At 42.9% G+C, this 22330-nt stretch overlaps 1 protein-coding gene across 1 annotated transcript in view; it reads left to right on the forward strand.

Moving 5' to 3' along the window:
• The window catches only part of kcnk5a (potassium channel, subfamily K, member 5a), a 74380-nt gene extending 60340 nt beyond the window's left edge, over positions 1 to 14040 (forward strand). Inside the window, exons 2-5 of the mRNA XM_029641052.2 lie at positions 2717 to 2828; positions 3393 to 3559; positions 3724 to 3892; positions 7515 to 14040. Of these exons, the coding sequence (XP_029496912.2) occupies positions 2717 to 2828; positions 3393 to 3559; positions 3724 to 3892; positions 7515 to 8470 (1404 nt within the window). The 3' untranslated portion in view covers positions 8471 to 14040. The remainder of the gene's footprint in view (positions 1 to 2716; positions 2829 to 3392; positions 3560 to 3723; positions 3893 to 7514) is intronic.
• Positions 14041 to 22330: the final 8290 nt, after the last annotated feature.

Below are 22330 nucleotides of genomic sequence, written 5' to 3' on the forward strand. Positions count from 1 at the left end.
GTGGAGGTCCTGTGCTGGCGTGGTTACATGTGGTCTGCGGTTGTGAGGCCAGTTGGACATACTGCCAAATTCGTAAAAAAATATGTTGGAGGTGGCTTATGGTGGAGAAATTAACATTAATTTATCTGGAAACAGCTTTGCTGGACTTTCCTGCAGTCAGCATTCCAATTGTATGCTTTCTCAAAACATCTGTGGCATTGTGTTGTGTAACACAACTGCACATTTTAGAGTGGCCTTTTATTGTCCCCAGCACAAGGTGCACCTGTGTAATGATCATTCTGTCTAATCAGCTTCTTGATATGTCACACCTGTTAGGTAGACGGATTATCTTGGCAAAGGAGAAATGCTCAATAATGGGGTTGTAAGCAAATTTGTGCATAATAGGGAGCATTTCTAGGATATTTTATTTCAGCTCATGAAACATGGGATCAACACTTTACATGTTGCATTTATATATATATATATATATATTTTGTGTGTGTGTGTGTGTGTGTGTGTGTACAGTTGAAGTCGGAAGTTTACATACACCTTAGACAAATACATTTAAACTCAGTTTTTCACAATTCCTTATATTTAATCCGAGTAAATTCTCCCTGTTTTAGATCAGTTAGGATCACCACTTTATTTTAAGAATGTCAAATGTCAGAATAATAGTAGAGAGAATGATTTATTTCAGCTTTTATTTCTTTCATCACATTCCCAGTGGGTCAGAAGTTTACATACACTCAATTAGTATTTGGTAGCATTGCCTTCAAATTGTTTAACGTGGGTCAAACATTTCAGGTAGCCTTCCACAAGCTTCCCACAATAAGTTGGGTGAATTTTGGCCCATTCCTCCTGACAGAGCTGGTGTAACTGAGTCAGGTTTGTAGGCCTCCTTGCTCGCACATGCTTTTTCGGTTCTGCCCAAACATTTTCTATAGGATTGAGGTCAGGGCTTTGTGATGGCCACTCCAATACCTTGACTTTGTTGTCCTTAAGCCATTTTGCCACAACTTTGGAAGTATGCTTGCGGTCATTGTTCACTTGGAAGACCCATTTGCGACCAAGCTTTAACTTCCTGACTGATGTCTTGAGATGTTGCTTTAATATATCCATATACTTTTCCTTCATCATGAAGCCATCTATTTTGTGAAGTGCACCAGTCCCTCCTGCAGCAAAGCACCCCCACAACATGGTGTTCTTCGTCTTGCAAGCATCCCTCTTTTTCCTCCAAACATAACGATGGTCATTATGGCCGAACAGTTCTATTTTTGTTTCATTAGACCAGAGAACATTTCTCCAAAAAGTATGATCTTTGTCCCCATGTGCAGTTGGAAACCGTAGTCTGGCTTTTTTATGACGGTTTTGGAGCAGTGGCTTCTTCCTTGCTGAGCAGCCTTTCAGGTTGTGTCGATATAGGACTCGTTTTACAATGTATATAGATGTATACTTACAATGTATACTTTTGTACCTATGTCCTCCAGCATCTTCATAAGGTCCGTTGCTGTTGTTCTGGGATTGATGTGCACTTTTCGTACAACAGTGCAACTTGTACAACTTGTTCTCAACTGGCCTACCTGGTTAAATAGGTGAAATTAAAAAAAGTTAAAATTATAGCGGCTGTGATTTTGACCAGCCGATAATCGTCTGGAAAGACTACTATGTGTTAACCCAGTTTGTCCTTTTTGTCTTTGATTGTGTAATTGCATAATGGTTGTTTATGGACAAAAAGTACCCGTCTTCCTGTGTCACTCCACCAGCATATGCAGTGTTTTTTTAAATTGTAAACCCTTCAGGTTAGGAATGGGCCTCTAGGGTCCTTGAGTGCAAATTGTTTTTACATTAATTTTTTTAGCCTTTATTTAACCATTTAGGCTAGTTGAGAACAAGTTCTCATTTACAACTGCAACCTGGCCAAGATAAAGCAAAGCAGTGCAACAGAAACAACAACACAGAGTTACACATGGAATAAACAAGCGTAACACAATAGGGAAAAATGAAAGTCTATATACAGTGTGTGCAAATGGCATGAGGAGGTAAGGCAATAAATATGCCATAGTAGCAAAGTAATTACAATTTAGCAGATTGACACGAGTGATAGATGAGCAGATGATGATGAGCAGATTATGGTGTGTAAGTAGTGATACTGGTGTGCAAAAGAGCAGCAAAGTAAATAAAAACAATATGGGGATGAGGTAGGTAGATTGGGTGGGCTATTTACAGATGGACTATGTACAGCTGCATCGATCGGTTAGTTGCTCAGATAGCTGATGTTTAAAGTCCGTGAGGGCAATGTATGTCTCCAGCTTCAGCGATTTTTGCAATTCGTTCCAGTCACTGGCAACAGAGAACTGGAAGGAAAGGCAACTAAAGGAGGTGTTGGCTTTGTGGATGACCAGTTAGATATACCTGTTGGAGCGCGTGCTACTAGAGGGTGTTGTTATCGTGACCAGTGAGCTGAGAAAAGGTGGAGCTTCACCTAGCATAGAATTATAGATGACCTGGAGCCAGTGGGTCTGGCGACGAGTATGTAGCGAGGGCCAGCCGACTAGAGCATACAGGTCGCAGTGGTGGCGCTTTGATCATTGGATCATCAGTACATCTGGAGATAAAATCAACGGCTCACAGGAAGGATGTGGTATGGGAAATGGGCCTGTTTATAGCAAGATAAATTACATGTGTCCCAGTGTTGCTTTCAATTCACTAACTGCCACACTGCTATTATTGTGCCCAGGTGGTGTCGGATGCTGCCGGACAAGGTGTCACCATCACTGGCAGCAAGACTTTCAACAACTGGAACTGGCCCAATGCTGTCATCTTTGCTGCTACTGTCATCACAACTATAGGTAGGCAAACTGTCCTGAGAGTGTCACATGGAGCTTATGTAATTGTGGTTTATAGTCAGGAGAAAAGGGAATATCGTAACTGATGCAACAAGACAGGAATATATTCCATAATAATTTATTGTGCATGGATATGTGGATCTTATTTCAAAATCTTTCAGTAATGATCTGCTTAACTTTACTCTAATGGGATAAACTCTCATTTAGGGTGGACTGCTTGCCCTTTTAGTCCATGTCTGTATAATCTAAATGTACGGTACAGATCAAATGGGATCGGGTAAAGAAAAGCCAGATTAAAGAACTGGTCTTTATTGTTGGTTTAGTTTGTCAGCAGAGTAATTTATCTTATTTTGGTACTCTGAATGATTTTACATATTTATTCAGCCTTGCCAAGTCTCTATCATTTCTCATCACTGAAAAATATTTTATAAACTGTGGTTATTAAATGTGCGTTCTTTTGGTAGAATTTATTATCTGAATTGTTCAAAACAAAGAAGTGTTAAGGTTTGAATGCTGTTGATTTGAATACTACTATTAACCCCTTCCTATTCTTTCTTGCTCTGACAGGTTATGGCAACATTGCCCCCAAAACGTCAGCAGGACGGGTGTTCTGCATCTTCTATGGGCTCTTTGGGGTGCCACTCTGTCTTACCTGGATCAGTGAGCTGGGGAAGTTCTTTGGAGGCAGGGCCAAGCACCTGGGTCAGTACCTTACCAAGAGAGGGGTTTCACTGGTAAGAAAGATACTTTTTGTCTTGTAAATATTTTTTCATCTAACATGGCTAATTTGTCTTTGTCTAAGTTAAAATGATCAGAGGGAAATAAGTGAATGTGTTTCTTTGCATCCCACTGCATTTGACTCACTTCATCGGTTTTTGCATTATTTTTTGTTTTTCAGCGAAAGGCCCAGTTCACTTGCACAGCCATCTTTGTCCTTTGGGGTGTACTGGTCCATCTGGTCATCCCCCCATTTGTATTTATGTCTCAAGAGGGTTGGACCTATTTGGAGGGCTTGTACTTTTCCTTTGTCACCTTGACCACGATTGGCTTTGGTGACCTTGTAGCAGGTAAGCTCATCCTCCCCTTGCATTATCAAGCTTTTTGCATGTTTATGGATATTTGTCCTTACACTTTGCAAGTGATATTTTTTTGCCAACTTGTATTTTGTAAGGTACTTCTTATTTTCAACATACCTTTTTTACCCAATATGGTAAAGTAGTTCTCATGCAACAATGTTCCCACTTCCTCAGAAATGTGCTTAATAAAACTGTGAAGTGATAATCTCACTTTCAAAAGTTTATATTCTGTTAATACATACAAAAAATAATGTTGTTGACGTCCTATACTCGTATTTGTGGCCAAAGCATAAATGGGAGAGAAAACACTTAAACCCCAACCCAAACTTGTATCTCAAACAGACCATTTCAAATAATTATTGCTGTTTCCACATAGAGGAGGATTTCATGGAAAGTGAGCCGTCTACTCGCATTTGGACTGTCCCCGCCCCAAAAAATGTATTTTCTTTCGACCAATCAATTGGTCTACATTTTTAAACATGTGTTTTTCATTTAACATTTACATTTACATTTAAGTCATTTAGCAGACGCTCTTATCCAGAGCGACTTACAAATTGGTGCATTCACCTTATGACATCCAGTGGAACAGTAGTGCATCTAAATCTTTTAAGGGGGAGGGGGGGTGAGAGGGATTACTTTATCCTATCCTAGGTATTCCTTAAAGAGGTGGGGTTTCAGGTGTCTCCGGAAGGTGGTGATTGACTCCGCTGTCCTGGCGTCGTGAGGGAGTTTGTTCCACCATTGGGGGGCCAGAGCAGCGAACAGTTTTGACTGGGCTGAGCGGGAACTGTACTTCCTCAGTGGTAGGGAGGCGAGCAGGCCAGAGGTGGATGAACGCAGTGCCCTTGTTTGGGTGTAGGGCCTGATCAGAGCCTGGAGGTACTGAGGTGCCGTTCCCCTCACAGCTCCGTAGGCAAGCACCATGGTCTTGTAGCGGATGCGAGCTTCAACTGGAAGCCAGTGGAGGGAGCGGAGGAGCGGGGTGACGTGAGAGAACTTGGGAAGGTTGAACACCAGACGGGCTGCGGCGTTCTGGATGAGTTGTAGGGGTTTAATGGCACAGGCAGGGAGCCCAGCCAACAGCGAGTTGCAGTAATCCAGACGGGAGATGACAAGTGCCTGGATTTTTCCATATACAGACACACCCTATGTGTTTCAATAAAACCAATTATACACCTGCACGTCAAACATCTCATTCCAAAATCATGGCCATTAATCTAGTGTTGCTATCTCCTTTGCTGCTATAACAGCCTCCACTCTTCTGAGAAGGCTTTCCACTAGATGTTGGAACATTGCTGCGGGGACTTCCTTCCATTCAGCCACGAGCATTAGTGAGGTCGGGCACTGATGTTGGGTGATTAGGTCGCGGTCGTCGTTCCAATTCATCCCAAAGGTGTTCGATGGGGTTGAGGTCAGGGCTTTGTGCAGGCCAGTCAGTTCATCGACACCGATCTCGACACCTATTTCTGTATGGACAGGAACACAGGAACATTGTCTTGCTGAAACAGGAAAGGGCCGGTTCTGATTTTTATATGCACATTTTCGTGGAACAGTTTCATTTAATTTTGATCTCAAAAAGTCATGTGGTTAATTTAAATGCTATCTAAATTAAAATGATACAAATATAAAAGTAACTTCTATTGCCATTGCCAACTATGTAAAAACTTGCCTACATAAAGCCAAGAAATAAAAACATTGCCTGTCTGTAGAAAATATGATGATTAAAAATAAAAATCCTGTAAAATCCCATTGGCTACACATTGCCTGTCTGTAACAAACTTTAAACATTGTATCAACTGTGTCCGCCTGATTTGCAACATTGTATAAATATTCTGGACAGAGTTTCTTGCGCCAGTGAGCTCCGGACAGACAAAACTGTAGGCTATTTCTGCAAGGGATTAAAAGTAATCAGGTGTTTTATGAAGTTTCCACACAATCAGAGCATTACATTTTTCCCTTTCATGCCGAGTGGTTATCGAAAGGGAGAGAGCTGGAAATATGTTTCTAATACATTGAAAAGCTATTGTCATTCGCAATGGATTCTAAAAACATACTTCATTTACTTCCTGTTTTGAAGTGAAGAGAAAATTACTTCGAAGCTCAAGTTAAGACAATTTATAGGCCTACATTTGCGCGCAGGCCAGGTAGCCTATGCCTACTTCTATATGCGTAATCAGGTGTGTGTCCTTAACATTGTCAGGAGCGCTCCAAACAAAACACAATAAATAAATTGACAACTCTGAAAATTGAATGAAATAAAGCAACATTTGTTTCTCAAGTGTAGCATATGTTGTGAGCTCTGCAAAAGTGTCCCGATAATATGAGAACGGTAATTGACTAATATTACTATATGGAATGCATTAACAGAATTTACGGTAACCAAACAAACATTGTAGTTTATTCGGGGAATTAACGGTCAATGTAAGCTGCTACTGGTGATATACAGTATGTAATGGGGAATTGATTGACAAACATGTAAAGGGAAAACGATTCACACAATTTATGAAACAATGAATGTGCATGAAATGGTGGGAGAGTGCGCATTCCTGAGAGAGATGTGCCTTTTAGATCTTAGCTCATTTCACTTCTTATTGGACCTCCTCAATGGATTAGTCCACATAGACGGATGCAAATCAGACTGGTGTTTACGTGCCATAAAAAAGATCTATCTGCGACTGCAGATACTGTGGATATACGTACTTTTGTACCTGTTTCCTCCAGCATCTTCACAAGGTCCTTTGCTGTTGTTCTGCGATTGATTTGCACTTTTTTGCGCCAAAGTACGTTCATCTCTAGGAGACAGAACGTGTCTCCTTCCTGAGCGATATGACGTCTGCGTGGTCCCATGGTGTTTATACTTGTGTAATATTGTTTGTACAGATGAACTTGGTACCTTCAGGCATTTGGAAATTGCTCCCAAGGATGAACCAAACTTGTGGAGGTCTACAATTCTTTCTATGGTCTTGGCTGATTTATTTTGATTTTCCCAATATGTCAAGCAAAGAGGCACTGAGTTTGAAGGTAGGCCTTGAAATACATCCACAGGTACACCTCCAATTGACTCAAGTTATGTAAATTAGCCTATCAGAAGCTTCTTAAGCCATGACATCATTTTCTGGAATTTTCCAAGCTGTTTAAAGGCACAGTCAACTTAGTGTATGTAAACTTCTGACCCACTGGAATTGTGATACAGTGAATTATAAGTGAAATAATCTGTCTGTAAACAATTGTTGGAAAAATGACTTGTGTCATGCACAAAGTAGATGTCTTAACTGACTTGCCAAAACTATAGTTTGTTAACAAGACATTTGTGGAGTGGTTGAAAAAAGAGTTTTAATGACTCCCAACCTAAGTGTTTGTAAACTTCCGACTTCAACTGTAGATATTCCATTAAAATTCTACCTTTTACAGCTACAATAGTAATTTACAACATTAACAATGTCTACACTGTATTTCTGATCTATTTTATTTTATTTTATTTTAATAGACAAAAAAAATAGCACCTTTCTAAGTGACCCCAAACTTTTGAACGGCAGTGTACTACCTCTTTCGAAAAATTGGACATTGACATTTGTACATACTCAAACTTTCCCTTCCTGCTTTCTTTTTTCAGGCGTGGATCCAAATGCAGACTACCCCACTCTGTACCGTTACTTTGTGGAGGTGTGGATTTACCTGGGTCTGGCCTGGCTCTCCCTGTTTTTCAACTGGAAGGTGCGCATGGTCGTGGAGGCCCACAAGGCTCTGAAGAAACGACGCAAGCGGCGCAAGCTCTCCCTTAACGAGCTGAGGAACTACAAGGAGAGCCACAAGCCCCTCTACCTGCCGCCCACCGCCAACGACGTCAACATCTTCAGCTTCCTGTCCAAGAAGCAAGAAGGCTACAACGACCTCATCAAACAGATTGGTGTCAAGAAAGATGGTGGCGGGGACCACTGTGATGGTAATGATGCCAGTAACAAGGCCAAGGAGGCGAACCGCTCCCAGAGCTGCATCGACACAGTTACCTGCAACGGCAACACTATTCTCAGCCTGGACCGCTCACCGCGGCAGAAGCGACGCTACAGCTTCAGTGACCGCGTCACAGTGGCCTTCTCAAAGTCCAAGAACTACCTCCTGGGCTCGGAGAACGGGATGCTGCTCACAGAGGACCATGGTGAAGGTGATTTGGACGGGGACGAGGAGAGCATGTACGAGAACCAACTGGACAAAGAGGTGGACCAGGAGAGCGGAGGTGGCAGCCTGGGCGGTGGTGGAGGTTGCGGTATGGGTGGTCGACGGCTGTGGGACTCCAAAGAGTACCAGTCCCTGATCTTCCAGAATGCGAACATCACTTTTATTGACGAGGAGAACGTCCTCAACAACAACCTGGAGGATGAGGACGATGATGCTAAAGCCAAGCTATCAATCACCACGTGCGACGAAAATGTAGAGTCGGAGACTGACTCCAAAGAGGAGCAGGGCTCTGAATCAGAAGAGTCCGTGTTCACCAGCGATGGATCAGAACATGACCACTCTTATGAGAAGCTTGTGGAGGAATATTCAAAGGAGGACAACACAGAGTCCTGAGGAACTGAACTGGTCTTGACTGAACTAAACTTGGAATAATCCCTCATTTCATCGCTATGACAAAAACGTTTTTTTTTACAATTTAAGGCATAGCCACATTCTCGTTGAACTTGGATCTAATGAAGGAGAAATCTTTTAATATTCTGTTAATATCAAAGACTGTGAAATGAACATTACAGGTTTTATGTCTATCACTCTGGTGCATTTTTTCAGATGTAAGTGGTATATTTCCTGTGTCTTATGTTCAAAACCTTTCATTGGAGTTGAACACATCTTTCATCTCCGAGTCTTTCATGCAATTTTTTCTCAAATACCATGAGAACATTTTGCTTAGTCACCAATACATCAGATAATAACAGGCTCACCATTTAGTCATTTTAACTAACGTTTAATCCGATAGCAGAAAATACATTATACCATTTTCAAAACTGATGTTTTTGAAATGCTGAATCGAAGGAATAATAGATCATATTGAAGAATACTGGCTGATGAAGGATGACAATGGACAATGTAGTAACTAGGCACTATACACTTTTGTTTCAGTAGTCTTCAGTTTTGAGCATGTTAATTCGGTTATAGTTAAATTAAGAAATTACAAGATAATCATATAAAAAGTAATGAAAAGCAGATACTTGGAGTGGACAAGTGACTGTGAATTTGTTTGTAAATGCACTTAGTTTTGAAACAACCATTTTACATTTACATTTACATTTAAGTCATTTAGCAGACGCTCTTATCCAGAGCGACTTACAAATTGGTGCATTCACCTTATGACATCCAGTGGAGCAGCCACTTTACAATAGTGCATCTAAATCTTTTAAGGGGGGGGGGTGAGAAGGATTACTTTATCCTATCCTAGGTATTCCTTAAAGAGGTGGGGTTTCAGGTGTCTCTCTTGATTAAATGTTTAGATTTTTGTGCTAAGAATTGTGAAAGTGTAATAGATGCTTTTGAAAATTGCACCAGAGTGATTGAAAAAGACGAACAGTCTTCCCTCAAACGATCAAATAATGTGTCTATATTAAACAATGAGTTTATGAACTTATTAACTCCTTCTGGTTATAGACTAAATGGAGTGACTTATAGATAAAGTTGTCCTACATTAATTCACTACTGTTTTCATAAGATATGGTCGTCTAACATTTGTTTGAAACAAGATTGAGTTTTTCAATCAATTTGAGATGTTAATATGAAATAGCAAGGGTGAATACATTTTTCAGAGGATTGCTTCCTACTTCTTTGATTTATATTCACCATATTGGTGTTTTTTTGTGATATTTATACAATGAAGGAAAATGCAGCCCTTTTGTTAAAGGGGCAATCCACAGTTGCTACATACATTTTTGGACTTATACATTATTGATATACACTGAGTGTACAGAACATTAGGAACACCTTCCTAATTTTGAGTTGCACCCCTTTTCGCTCTCAGAACAGCCTCAGCCTGCCTTCGACAGGGCACTACAAGGTGTCGAAAGCGTTCCACAGGGATGCTGGCCCATGTTGACTCCAATGCTTGCCACAGTTGTCAAGTTGGCTGGATGGCCTTTGGATGGTGGACCATTCTTGATACACATGGGAAACTGTTGAAGCCCAGCAGCGTTGCAGTTCTTGACACACTCAAACCGGTGCGCTTGGCACCTACTACCATACACAGTTCAAAGGCACTTAAATACACTGCTCAAAAAATAAAGGGAACACTAAAATAACACATCCTAGATCTGAATGAATGAAATATTTTTATTAAATACTTTTTTCTTTACATAGTTGAATGTGCTGACAACAAAATCACACAAAAATGATCAATGGAAATCAAATTTATCAACCCATGGAGGTCTGGATTTGGAGTCACACTCAAAATTAAAGTGGAAAACCACACTACAGGCTGATCCAACCTTGATGTAATGTCCTTAAAACATCCCTACAACGCCTGGGCATGCTCCTGATGAGGTGGCGGATGGTCTCCTGAGGGATCTCCTCCCAGACCTGGACTAAAACATCCGCCAACTCCTGAACAGTCTGTGGTGCAACGTGGCGTTGGTGGATGGAGCGAGACATGATGTGCTCAATTGGATTCAGGTCTGGGGAATGGGCGGGCCAGTCCATAGCATCAATGCCTTCCTCTGGCAGGAACTGCTGACACACTCCAGCCACACAGCTAGCATTGTCTTGCATTAGGAGGAACCCAGGGCCAACCGCACCAGCATATGGTCTCACAAGGGGTCTGAGGATCTCATCTCGGTACTTAATGGCAGTCAGGCTACCTCTGGCAAGCACATTGAGGGCTGTGCGGCCCCACAAAGAAATGCCACCCCACACCATGACTGACCCACCGCCAAACCGGTCATGCTGGAGGATGTTGCAGGCAGCAGAACGTTCTCCACGCGTCTCCAGACTGTCACGTCTGTCACATGTGCTCAGTGTGAACCTGCTTTCATCTGTGAAGAGCACAGGGCGCCAGTGGCAAATTTGCCAATCTTGGTGTTCTCTGGCAAATGCCAAACGTCCTGCACGGTGTTTGGCTGTAAGCACAACCCCCACCTGTGGACGTCGGGCCCTCATACCACCCTCATGGAGTCTGTTTCTGACCGTTTGAGCAGACACATGCACATTTGTGTTCTGCTGGAGGTCATTTTGCAGGGCTCTGGCAGTGCTCCTCCTTGCACAAAGGCGGAGGTAGTGGTCCTGGTGCTGGGTTGTTGCCCTCCTACGGCCTCCTCCACGTCTCCTGATGTACTGGCCTGTCTCCTGGTAGCGCCTCCATGCTCTGGACACTACGCTGACAGACACAGCAAACCTTCTTGCCACAGCTCGCATTGATGTGCCATCCTGGATGAGCTGCACTACCTGAACCACTTGTGTGGGTTGTAGACTCCGTCTCATTTCACCACTAGAGTGAAAGCACCGCCAGCATTCAAAAGTGACCAAAACATCAGCCAGGAAGCATAGGAACGGAGAAGTGGTCTGTTGTCTCCACCTGCAGAACCACTCCTTTATTGGGGGTGTCTTGCTAATTGCCTATAATTTCCACCTGTTGTCTATTCCATTTGCACAACAGCATGTGAAATTTGTGGACAGTTTGATTTCACAGAAGTGTGATTGACTTGGAGTTACATTGTGTTGTTTAAGTGTTCCTTTTATTTTTTTGAGCAGTGTATTTTGTCTTTCCCATTCATCCTCTGAATGGCACACACAATCCGTGTCTCAATTGTCTCGAGGCTTAAAAATCATTCTTGAACGTGTCTCCTTCCCTTCATCTACGCTGATTGAAGTGGATTTAACAGGTGACTTCAAGAAGGGATCATGGCTTTCCCCTGGTTTCACCTTGTCAGTCTGTCATTGAAAGAGCATGTTTTGTACACAGTGCATACTCATTGATTCTTGAAGAATATAACTATAACAGCTGTCGTACCCCATCACTAACTTGTTTTACTCTAGTGTTTGTAAACTATAAATGTAAACAAACACTTTAGCCTCAAAAACATGGTTCAAACGATGTTATATCATGAATGGTTCGTCCTTGTATCCATAGCTCTGCCTATGAATTTAAGAGTGGTTACATTTCCACTTCCCCTCCCTCAGCTTTTTTCCAAAACAGTGGGGGGTTGACTGCTTTGCAACTATTTCAATTGCGGATTGGCCCACTTTAATTGCATACTGGCATAAATGTCTCTCATTGCACAATTTCATCAACTGATGAGTGCAGTGTAAAATCCATTTCAATGCAGATTAATGTTGACCACCTTAGCCAAGCCCTTGTCCTTGAAGAGGTTGAGTGGGTTTGCGTGCAATTTTCCCTCTCCCTTTGTTTTCTTATCATTTCTTTGTTTCACTAAGTGAAATCCATGTTTACTTTTAATGTCTGAGATTGATATTTGTTTGACTGCATTTTTTAGGGGTCAAATTCTGAACATGAATACCATTTTGAGAGCTTCCTGAACCAATTAGATCCAACCTGGAAAGTGAAACCTTGAAGTGTTTTTTTAGACCAATGCAGAGTAGACTTGCGTGCAAAATAGGGATTAGTGTTCCATTAGACATTTCAGCCAAAAGGTGGGATATCCATAAGTGCCCCATTCATTGTATTCATGTGACGCATTCTTACACGCTAGTTCTGCGACACGGCACAGAACCACCTTGAGTTTAGAGTCTGGTTTCCTAGTGTAAAGTTGTTGGTTTTTGCTCTCTCACTTTGTCTCATGGCTTTTTCTCTGTTATTCTTTTGTAAAAATGTTATGGTCCCTTGCCTCTTTTGAATGTTGAATCGGCTCATTTGAAATGGTCTTCGTAAGGAATTTCTCCAGTCACAATATTCATTTTCTCACGTAATCTCTCCTCCTTTTTATTTACTGTCTCCCCTTTGAGAGACCTTTCGTATTTGCCATGTAAACATTGGAAAAGTGCCCATCAGTAGCCACCCGCTCTGCATTGTCCAGGCCATGGCCTTGCTACCTGTATTTACTCTTGGGGGCTCGTGCTGGTGTGAATGCCTGAAATGTAACTCATGTGGGCGGTCAAGGTTAACACGTGACAGCATAATGCTCCCTTAGCATAAGGTTAGTCATGAGACAAGGAGGCAGCAATGTCAGTGTTCACTGTTTGTTTTCCTCTGTGTTCATCCACAGCGATTGCTCCCCCCTCCCCCTGCACAAAAACCTTACTCTGCAAATTATATAAGTGTTGTGCAATATTAAGGATGCCCATACCATTTGCTCACAACTAGTGTTTTTTCCCCTTCCCAGAAGATTCAGTTGAGTCTGACATGTCTTGTTCGTGGACAGATACCTTTCATCTTGTTATTTGCCTGCTATCCATATTGAATCCACACTCCTCTACATTCTGACTCTTGAATGTTGTTTCCAATGTGCTGAATACAGCATGGATCCGATATGGACACCAGGTGACCTTATTAGTGCATATCTGTACTTTCTTCACCAGGAAAAAAACTAGTTGCTAATATGGCCCCAATTGTATTACAATGGTGTTCATGAGCATAAGCGCTTAATGCTCCATGGCTGTGTTAGCGTAATCTTTAGTGTTGCTTACATTATCTTAGTGTTTATTTTTAGTGTGTACATTTTGTGTGCACCGACACCAGATGTAAATGTCCTAAATCATCACACTTTCACCATCTACAGGAAAATGGTACATTATATTCACATCTTTCTACAGAACAGGTATGTGAACTACTGGAAAATGGTTAGTGTGTTCCAGAAAATTGTCCAACTGTCTGTTAGAATTGAACTCTGTACTCGATCTGAGGCTACACCAGTCACAAATGGTTTCACCAGACCACTTGAGTGCAGCATTGTTGTAATGCATCTATGGTACTTTTCTAGATTCTGATTAAATTAAACCGTTTTAAATGTTTCAACATTATCAACAAAGAACAAGTTATGTTGGTTGGACTATGTTTTAAGTTTTACTCCTGTCATTGCTACTTTGTGTAAAATGTACTCCATCTTTTGTTTTTATTATTAAATTATTGCAATTTTTATGATTGTTTTGTACATGAAATCACAGCAAAACTGTATATATTTCATTTTGAATAAATATATTTATAAAGTGTTTATTTAAACTATTTGTTCACTCTAAATCAAACCCTGATTTTGACAGTAAAACATCAAAATAGCACCATCTACTGTCAAAATGTGTCAAATACTGTGCCGGCAAAGCACGCTAACATCAAAAAAACAAAACACAGGATCATAATTTCCCCTCTTTCAATCAAGGAGTTAAATGAACCGGAGCTAGTGTTTACCTACTCAAGGATGACTTTTAATATTACTTGGTAGTGTTACTCCACACACAGGGCATGGCAAAGGTACCTGATATGGAAAATCATGGCTCATTATGGCTACTTCCCTACAAATATATGGTCTTTAAGGCTCTTTCACACTGAGCAACCCAACATAAATTGACAGGCAATTCAGTGTATTTCAATGGTGAAGGTGCGAGGGGTTGGCGCATCAGTTGCATGAGGTTGCATTAAACAATGCACTACCAACACTCAAAACAAGTGCATACTCATCCGTTAACTCTGCATGGAAAGCATCGCTAGTGTGTGAGGCATTACTCAGTCGATGAAGCTGATGATATGATAACATATTTAAAAATGGACATACAGTAGAAGACATGAATTACTATTTATTCTGCTTAAAGTTAGACTTTGGGTAAACACAAAAATAACGTCTTTAAACTGTATAACTTATCAATGCACCATCATACCAGGTCATTTCATGCTTAAAACAATTGATGAATAATATATTTGGCTACATCCGATAATTGGCTTCTGTCCAAAAACAAATCCTGTGAAATGACGTCAACACATCAAATGTTATTTGTCACATGCTTCGTAAACAAGTGCAGAGAGGAAGAAAATAGAGCTATAATAGAAAAGGTATAACACATAATGAAAGTAATATTAAATACACAATGAGTATATATACACGGGGTACCAGTACCGAGTCGAAGTGCAGGGGTAAATGAGGTAGATATGTACATATAACTAGGAATAAAGTGACTAGGCAACAGGATAGATAAAACAGTAGCATCAGCGTATGTGACGAGTCCCCCAACAAATGTGACCGGCTCGATTCGGTCTTATGTAGCATTTGAAATTGTGTTTTTTGCATTGGATAAAAGTAGAGACTCGAAGAAAGAAAATGGTATATCATACACTACAGTTGAGGAACAATGGGAAAGTAACTATGCTTTCAAAGTTGAAAAACTTGTAACCTTTTGAGAATGTGCCCATTGAAAGTTTTGGTACCTACTGGAGAACTCTTCTTTGTCTGCACCCATTCGGCATCGTTCACACCCTCTTAAGCTTTAGCCCCACCCATCTCTTTAAAGATTCACATGTGAGGCTATGTACTAAACAACAAAACATTTAAAGACTAAAGGCTGGCTTAGACTACAGGTGTGTTCGTGAATTTAATCTTGAGTGCCAGACTGCTCTGGGCATTCTTAAAATTAGAGCATTGTCAAATTGTTCATCTTTGTAAATTCGGAGTGTTCCACTCTCGGAGCGTTCAAAGCATACACTGGATGCTCTGGCCGAGGAGTATGGTTGATCCAAGCGTTCTGACCTAACAACAGCTGTCAAGCAACCAAGCTAACTGGCTAACATTGGCTAGCTTGCTAGCTAATTCCAGACAAAAATTAGAGAACCGCTCATTTTACTCACCCTAGCAGAGGTGGTTGGGCTGTTTTTATGTTATCCAGAGTGTTGGTGATGCAACTGTGCTGCTGGCAACAATTTAATTACGCTTTTTTTGCCAACGTTTACTGACACTGGCCATATTCAACGGGTGTTGAGTGTTCGTAAATTCGTCAGTTATTCTGCACTGGCACACTCAGACTAGAGTGCTCTGAAATCGGAGTAGATAGCCAGAGCGAATTTGGAATACACTACCGGTTAAAGGTTTTAGAACACCTACTCATTCAAGGGTTTTTCTTCATTTTCCTATTTTCTACATTGTAGAATAATAGTGAAGACATCAAAACTATGAAATAACACATGGTATCATGTAGTAACCAAAAAGGTGTTAAACAAATCAAAATATATTTTATATTTGACATTCTTCAAATAGCCACCCTTTGCCTTGATGACAGCTTTGCACACTCTTGGCATTCTCTCAAACAGCTTCAACTGGAATGCTTTTCCAACAGTCTTGAAGGAGTTCCCACATATGCTGAGCACTTGTTGGCTGCTTTTCCTTCACACGATCCGACTCATCCCAAACCATCTCAATTTAGTTGGTTGAGGGATTGTGGAGGACAGGTCATCTGATGCAGCACCTCATCGCTCTTGGTAAAATAGCCCTTACATGGACTGTGTGTTTGGTCATTGTCCTGTTGAAAAATAAATGATAGTCCCACTAAGCCGAAACCAGATGGGATTGCGTGTTGTCGTAGAATGCTGTGGTAGCAATGCTGGTTAGGTGTGCCTTGAATTCCAAATAAATCACAGGCAATGTCACCAGAACAGCACCCCCACACCTCCTCCTCCATGCTTGACTAGGAACCACACGTGTAGATCATCCGCTCCCCTACTCTGCGTCTCACAAAGACACGGCGGTTGGAACCAAAAATCTAACATTTGGACTCATCAGACCCAAGGACAAATTTTCGCCAGTCTAATGTCCATTTCTCGTGTTTCTTGGCCCAAGCAAGTCTTATGTCCTTTAGTAGTGGTTTCTTTGCAGCAATTCGACTACGAAGGCCTGATTCACATAGTCTGCTCTGAACAGTTGATGTTGAGATGTGTCTGTTACTTGAACTCTGTGAAGCATTTATTTGGGCTGCAATTTCTGACTGTTTATCGAGACAAGGCCCAAATCCCCATTATCAGCATGAAGAAAAGACTGCGAAAATTTTAATAATTCACCGACAAGTATTATTGCCCAACGTGCAATCAGTGGAAAACAAACTGGACTATCTACAATCAAGACTATCCTACCAACAGGATAATAAAAATTGTAATAGCTTATGTTTCACAGAGACTTGGCTGAACGACGACACAGATAATATAGAGCTGGCTGGCTTCTCCGTCTTTTGGCAGGACAGAGCAGCTACGTCTGTTAAAACGAGGGGCAGGGGTTTGTTTCTATTTGTCAATAACTGCTGGTGTGCGATGTCTAATATTAAAGAAGTCTATAGGTAAGTGCTCGCCTGAGGTAGAATACCTCATGGTAAGCTGTAGACCACACCAAGAGTTCTCATTTATATTATTTGTAGAGGTCTATTTACCAACACAAACCGATGCTGGCACTAAGACCGCCCTCAACAAGCTTTATAAGGCCATAAGCAAACAGGAAAATGCTCATGCAGAAGCGGCGCTTCTAGTGGCCGGGGACTTTAATGCAGGCAAGCTGAAATCCATTTTACCTAATTTCTACCAGCATGTCACGTGCAACCAGAGGGAAAAAAAACTCTGGACCACAGTTATTCCACACACAGAGATGCATACAAAGCTCACCCTCACCCTCCATTTGGCAAATCTGGCCATAATTATATCCTCCTGATTCCTGCTTACAAGCAAAAATTTAAGCAGGAAGTACCCGTAACTCGCTCAATACGGAAGTGGTCATATGACGTGAATGCTACACTACAGGACTGTTTTGCTAGCACAGACTGGAATATGTTCCGGGATTCATCCAATGGCATTGATGAGTATACCACCTCAGTCACCAGTGTCATGACTCTCCTGAAGGATCAGGTTACAGCACCCTCTCTCTCCTGCAGAGGGGAAGAGAGGTGAAGTTAGCCATTTTATGACAGTCGCAAGTACCTGCAGGAACTCTCTCTCTCCCACACAATGAAAGGGAATTTTAAAATCCCTTCGTTACAACAGAGATTTTGTAGTACTGTGACATCAAAAGGTTGAATAATGAAACTACACTGCTCAAAAAAATAAAGGGAACACTTAAACAACACAATGTAACTCTAAGTCAATCACACTTCTGTGAAATCAAACTGTCCACTTAGGAAGCAACACTGATTGACAATGAATTTCACATGCTGTTGTGCAAATGGAATAGACAACAGGTGGAAATTATAGGCAATTAGCAAGACACCCCCAATAAAGGAGTGGTTCTGCAGGTGGTGACCACAGACCACTTCTCAGTTCCTATGCTTCCTGGCTGATGTTTTGGTCACTTTTGAATGCTGGCGGTGCTTTCACTCTAGTGGTAGCATGAGACAGAGTCTACAACCCACACACGTGGCTCAGGTAGTGCAGCTCATCCAGGATGGCACATCAATGCGAGCTGTGGCAAGAAGGTTTGCTGTGTCTGTCAGCGTAGTGTCCAGAGCATGGAGGCGCTACCAGGAGACATGCCAGTACAACAGGAGACGTGGAGGAGGCCGTAGGAGGGCAACAACCCAGCAGCAGGATCGCTACCTCCACTTTGTGCAAGGAGGAGCAGGAGGAGCACTGCCAGAGCCCTGCAAAATGACCTCAAGCAGGCCAGAAATGTGCATGTGCCTGCTCAAACGGTCAGAAACAGACTCAATGAGGGTGGTATGAGGGCCCGACATCCACGGTTCCCAACACCGTGCAGGACGTTTGGCATTTGCCAGAGAACACCAAGATTGGCAAATTCGCCACTGGCGCCCTGTGCTCTTCACAGATGAAAGCAGGTTCACACTGAGCATGGGACAGACGTGACAGAGTCTGGAGACGCTGTGGAGAACGTTCTGCTGCCGGCAACATCCTCCAGCATGACCGGTTTGGCGGTGGGTCAGTCATGGTGTGGGGTGGTATTTCTTTGGGGGGCCGCACAGCCCTCCATGTGCTCGCCAGAGGTAGCCTGACTGCCATTAGGTACCGAGATGAGATCCTCAGACCGCTTGTGAGACCATATGCTGGTGCGGTTGGCCCTGGGTTCCTCCTAATGCAAGAAAATGCTAGACCTCAGGTGGCTGGAGTGTGTCAGCAGTTCCTGCAAGAGGAAGGCATTGATGCTATGGACTGGCCCGCCCGTTCCCCAGACCTGAATCCAATTGAGCACATCTGGGACATCATGTCTCACTCCATCCGCCACGTTGCACCACAGACTGTTCAGGAGTTGGTGGATGCTTTAGTCTAGGTCTGGGAGGAGATCCCTCAGGAGACCATCTGCCACCTCATCAGGAGCATGCCCAGGCATTGTAGGGAGGTCATACAGGCACGGGGAGGCCACACACACTACTGTTTTAAGGTAATTGCATCAAAGTTGGATCAGCCTGTAGTGTGGTTTTCAAGTGTGGTCCAAATCCAGACCTCCATGGGTTGATAAATTTGATTTCCATTGATAATTTTTGTGTGATTTTGTTGTCAGCACATTCAACTATGTAAAGAAAAAAGTATTTAACAAGAATATTTCATTCATTCAGATCTAGGATGTGTTATTTTAGTGTTCCCTTTATTTTTTCGAGCAGTGTATTTTTCTGTAACCCGAACAGTTGGAATGGTCCTTAGACCGTGTGTACTTAGATAACAATCCTGTCGAATTTGTGATGTAACTAAGGACAGTATAATAACATAACTGTATCTCTGAATGTGTATATTTCCCATTTGTCTGGTTCACATCCAAATGTTGAGGAACTTATATGATTAAATATAAAATTGTGAGAAGTTTAAATGTGATGTTAGCCTTCTAAATGAGACATTTGTTTTTCATATAAAGTCTTAAAAAGTCAGTGACCACACCCACGTGAGCACAGACATTATGTCGGCGTCATGGAACGCCCCCTTTTCCCAGAGTGTATAAAACCCACTTCTAGCAAAATTAACATTGGACCAGTTACGTGCAGTGCCAGCTAAATACTGTACAAATGGTTAAGACAATTTACATCAGACCAAGCAGGTGGATGGTGTGGACCGGACATCACGAATGGTTAGACTCTACAAGACCAGTACACTGACAACTTGAGCTGAAAGCTACAAACTGATTAGAAACTCTGAAACTTTCTTGAGTGAAGAAGATGAAGACTACACAGGAACATTGTCTGCAGCTGTTTAAGTACTTTAGTTGACCAAGAAATACCGGGTGGTACTATGAAAGATCCATTTACCTATCAAACGACCATTGGTATATCTGACATCCATTATAATAGAGCTACAACTACGAAAGACTTTGATCTCTGGTAGTCTCTGATCTCTGTCGAATTACTCCCCAGACGGACTGCCGATTTCAACAACTAAGACGTACACACTTAAATATGTACATTGCAATTCTTTCAAATTAGTGGCTGTTTGTAACGCACTCTATCTGTAGTGGGTGCGGAGTCTGGCGCAGGAAGCAGAGGGTAAAGAATAATGTTTTATTCCGGCACAGGGAAAATGGTCACGCCAAACACCAGGCGCAATAATAAGACCTGCCCAAAACCAGGACCCAACCAGTCCGGAGAAAAAATAAGTAAATCGCACAACCACAAACATGAACAGAGGAAAAATAAGCCTGCACAAAGAGCAGGCGGGCATTATCGGCTTAAATAGCCCGACTAAAACCTAAACACTAAACAGGTGTAACCAATAAGACAAAACCAACAAAAGGGAAAAGGGATCGGTGGCAGCTAGTAGACCGGTGACGACAGTAACCCCCCCCCCCCCGACGCGATCCGGAGGGCGAGGCGCAGGGCGAGGCGCACCTCTCCTCCGGACCGTACCCCTCCCAGTCCACAAGGTACTGCAGGCCCCTCACACGGCGCCTAGAGTCCAGAACAGCACGTACTGTGTACACCGGGGACCCCTCGATGTCCAAAGGGGGCGGAGGGACCTCCGGCACCTCACCTTCCTGCAGGGGACCAGCTACCACCGGCCAGAGGAGAGACACATGAAACGAGGGGTTAATATGATAGTAAGAACCTCATTTATCCTCCTCACACACTGCGGCCCCAGCTTCCGGCAGGGCAGGGGGAGGGGCAGGTTTTGGGTCGAGAGCCAGACCCTGTCCCCCGGTGCGAACACGGGGGCCTCACTGTGGTGGCGGTCAGCGCTCCTCTTCTGCCATCCACCAGCTTGCTTGAGGGATTCCTGGACGGCCCTCCAGGTGTCCTTAGAGCGCTGCACCCACTCCTCCACCGCAGGAGCCTCGGTCTGACTCTGATGCCACGGTGCCAGGACCGGCTGGAAGCCCAACACGCATTGAAATGGTGACATGTTCGTGGAGGAGTGGCGGAGTGAGTTCTGAGCCACCTCCGCCCATGGGACGTACCTCGCCCATTCTCCTGGCCGGTCCTGGCAATACGACCGCAGAAACCTACCCACCTCCTGGTTCACTCTCTCCACCTACCCATTACTCTCGGGGTGATAACCCTGGGGCGGCAGGGTAGCCTAGTGGTTAGAGCGTTGGACTAGTAACCGCAAGGTTGCAAGTTCAAATCCCGGAGCTGACAAGGTACAAATCTGTCGTTCTGCCCCTGAACAGGCAGTTAACCCACTGTTCCTAGGCCGTCATTGAAAATAAGAATTTGTTCTTAACTGACTTGCCTGGTTAAATAAAGGTTAAATAAAGGTAAAATAAAAAAAATAAAAAAAATGCTGACCGAGACGTGAACTGGAGACCCCGATCAGAAACTATGTCCTCGGGCACCCCGTAGTGCCGGAAGACATGGGTAAATAGGGCCTCCGCAGTCTGTAGGGCCTTAGGGAGACCGGGCAACGGGAGGAGACGGAAGGACTTAGAAAACCGATCGACAACGACCAGGATCGTGGTGTTCCCCTGAGATGGGGGAAGATCGGTAAGAAAGTCCACCGACAGATGAGACCACGGCCGTTGTAGAACAGGGAGGGCCTGTAACTTCCCTCTAGGAGCCTTACTCTGAGCGCACACCGAACAGGAAGAGACATAGAACCTCATGTCCCTAACTAAGGTGGTCCACCAGTACTTCCCCCTAAGACCCAGCACTGTCCTCGCCACACCAGGATGACCCGAAGAGGGTAGCGTGTGAGCCCACCGAATCAATTGATCACGGACACCAAGCGGCACGTACTTAACCTGTTGCTTCTACCCTCTACTTTTTTGAACATTCTGTTAAAAATCGCGCAACATTTCAGCGCCCTGCTACTCATGCCAGGAATATAGTATATGCATTTGCTTAGTCTGTGTGGATAGAAAACACTCAGACGTTTATAAAACTGGTTAAATCACTGCTGTGGCTTTACCAGAACGGCATTTACATCGAAAAGCACAGGAAAAACTGATCACTGAAAATGGGAAAATATATCCATGCGCTACTTGAACCCATTGATAAAGGTGAACCACAATTAATTGACTGAGGTTGCAGTACCTACAGCTTCCACACGGTGTCTAGAGTCTTGTCATTTCCCTTCGAGTTTTTTCTTGGTCAAACACATGCAAGGCACCGTAT

This window comes from Oncorhynchus nerka, linkage group LG28, assembly GCF_034236695.1.
Source record: "Oncorhynchus nerka isolate Pitt River linkage group LG28, Oner_Uvic_2.0, whole genome shotgun sequence".
NCBI lineage: Eukaryota > Metazoa > Chordata > Actinopteri > Salmoniformes > Salmonidae > Oncorhynchus > Oncorhynchus nerka.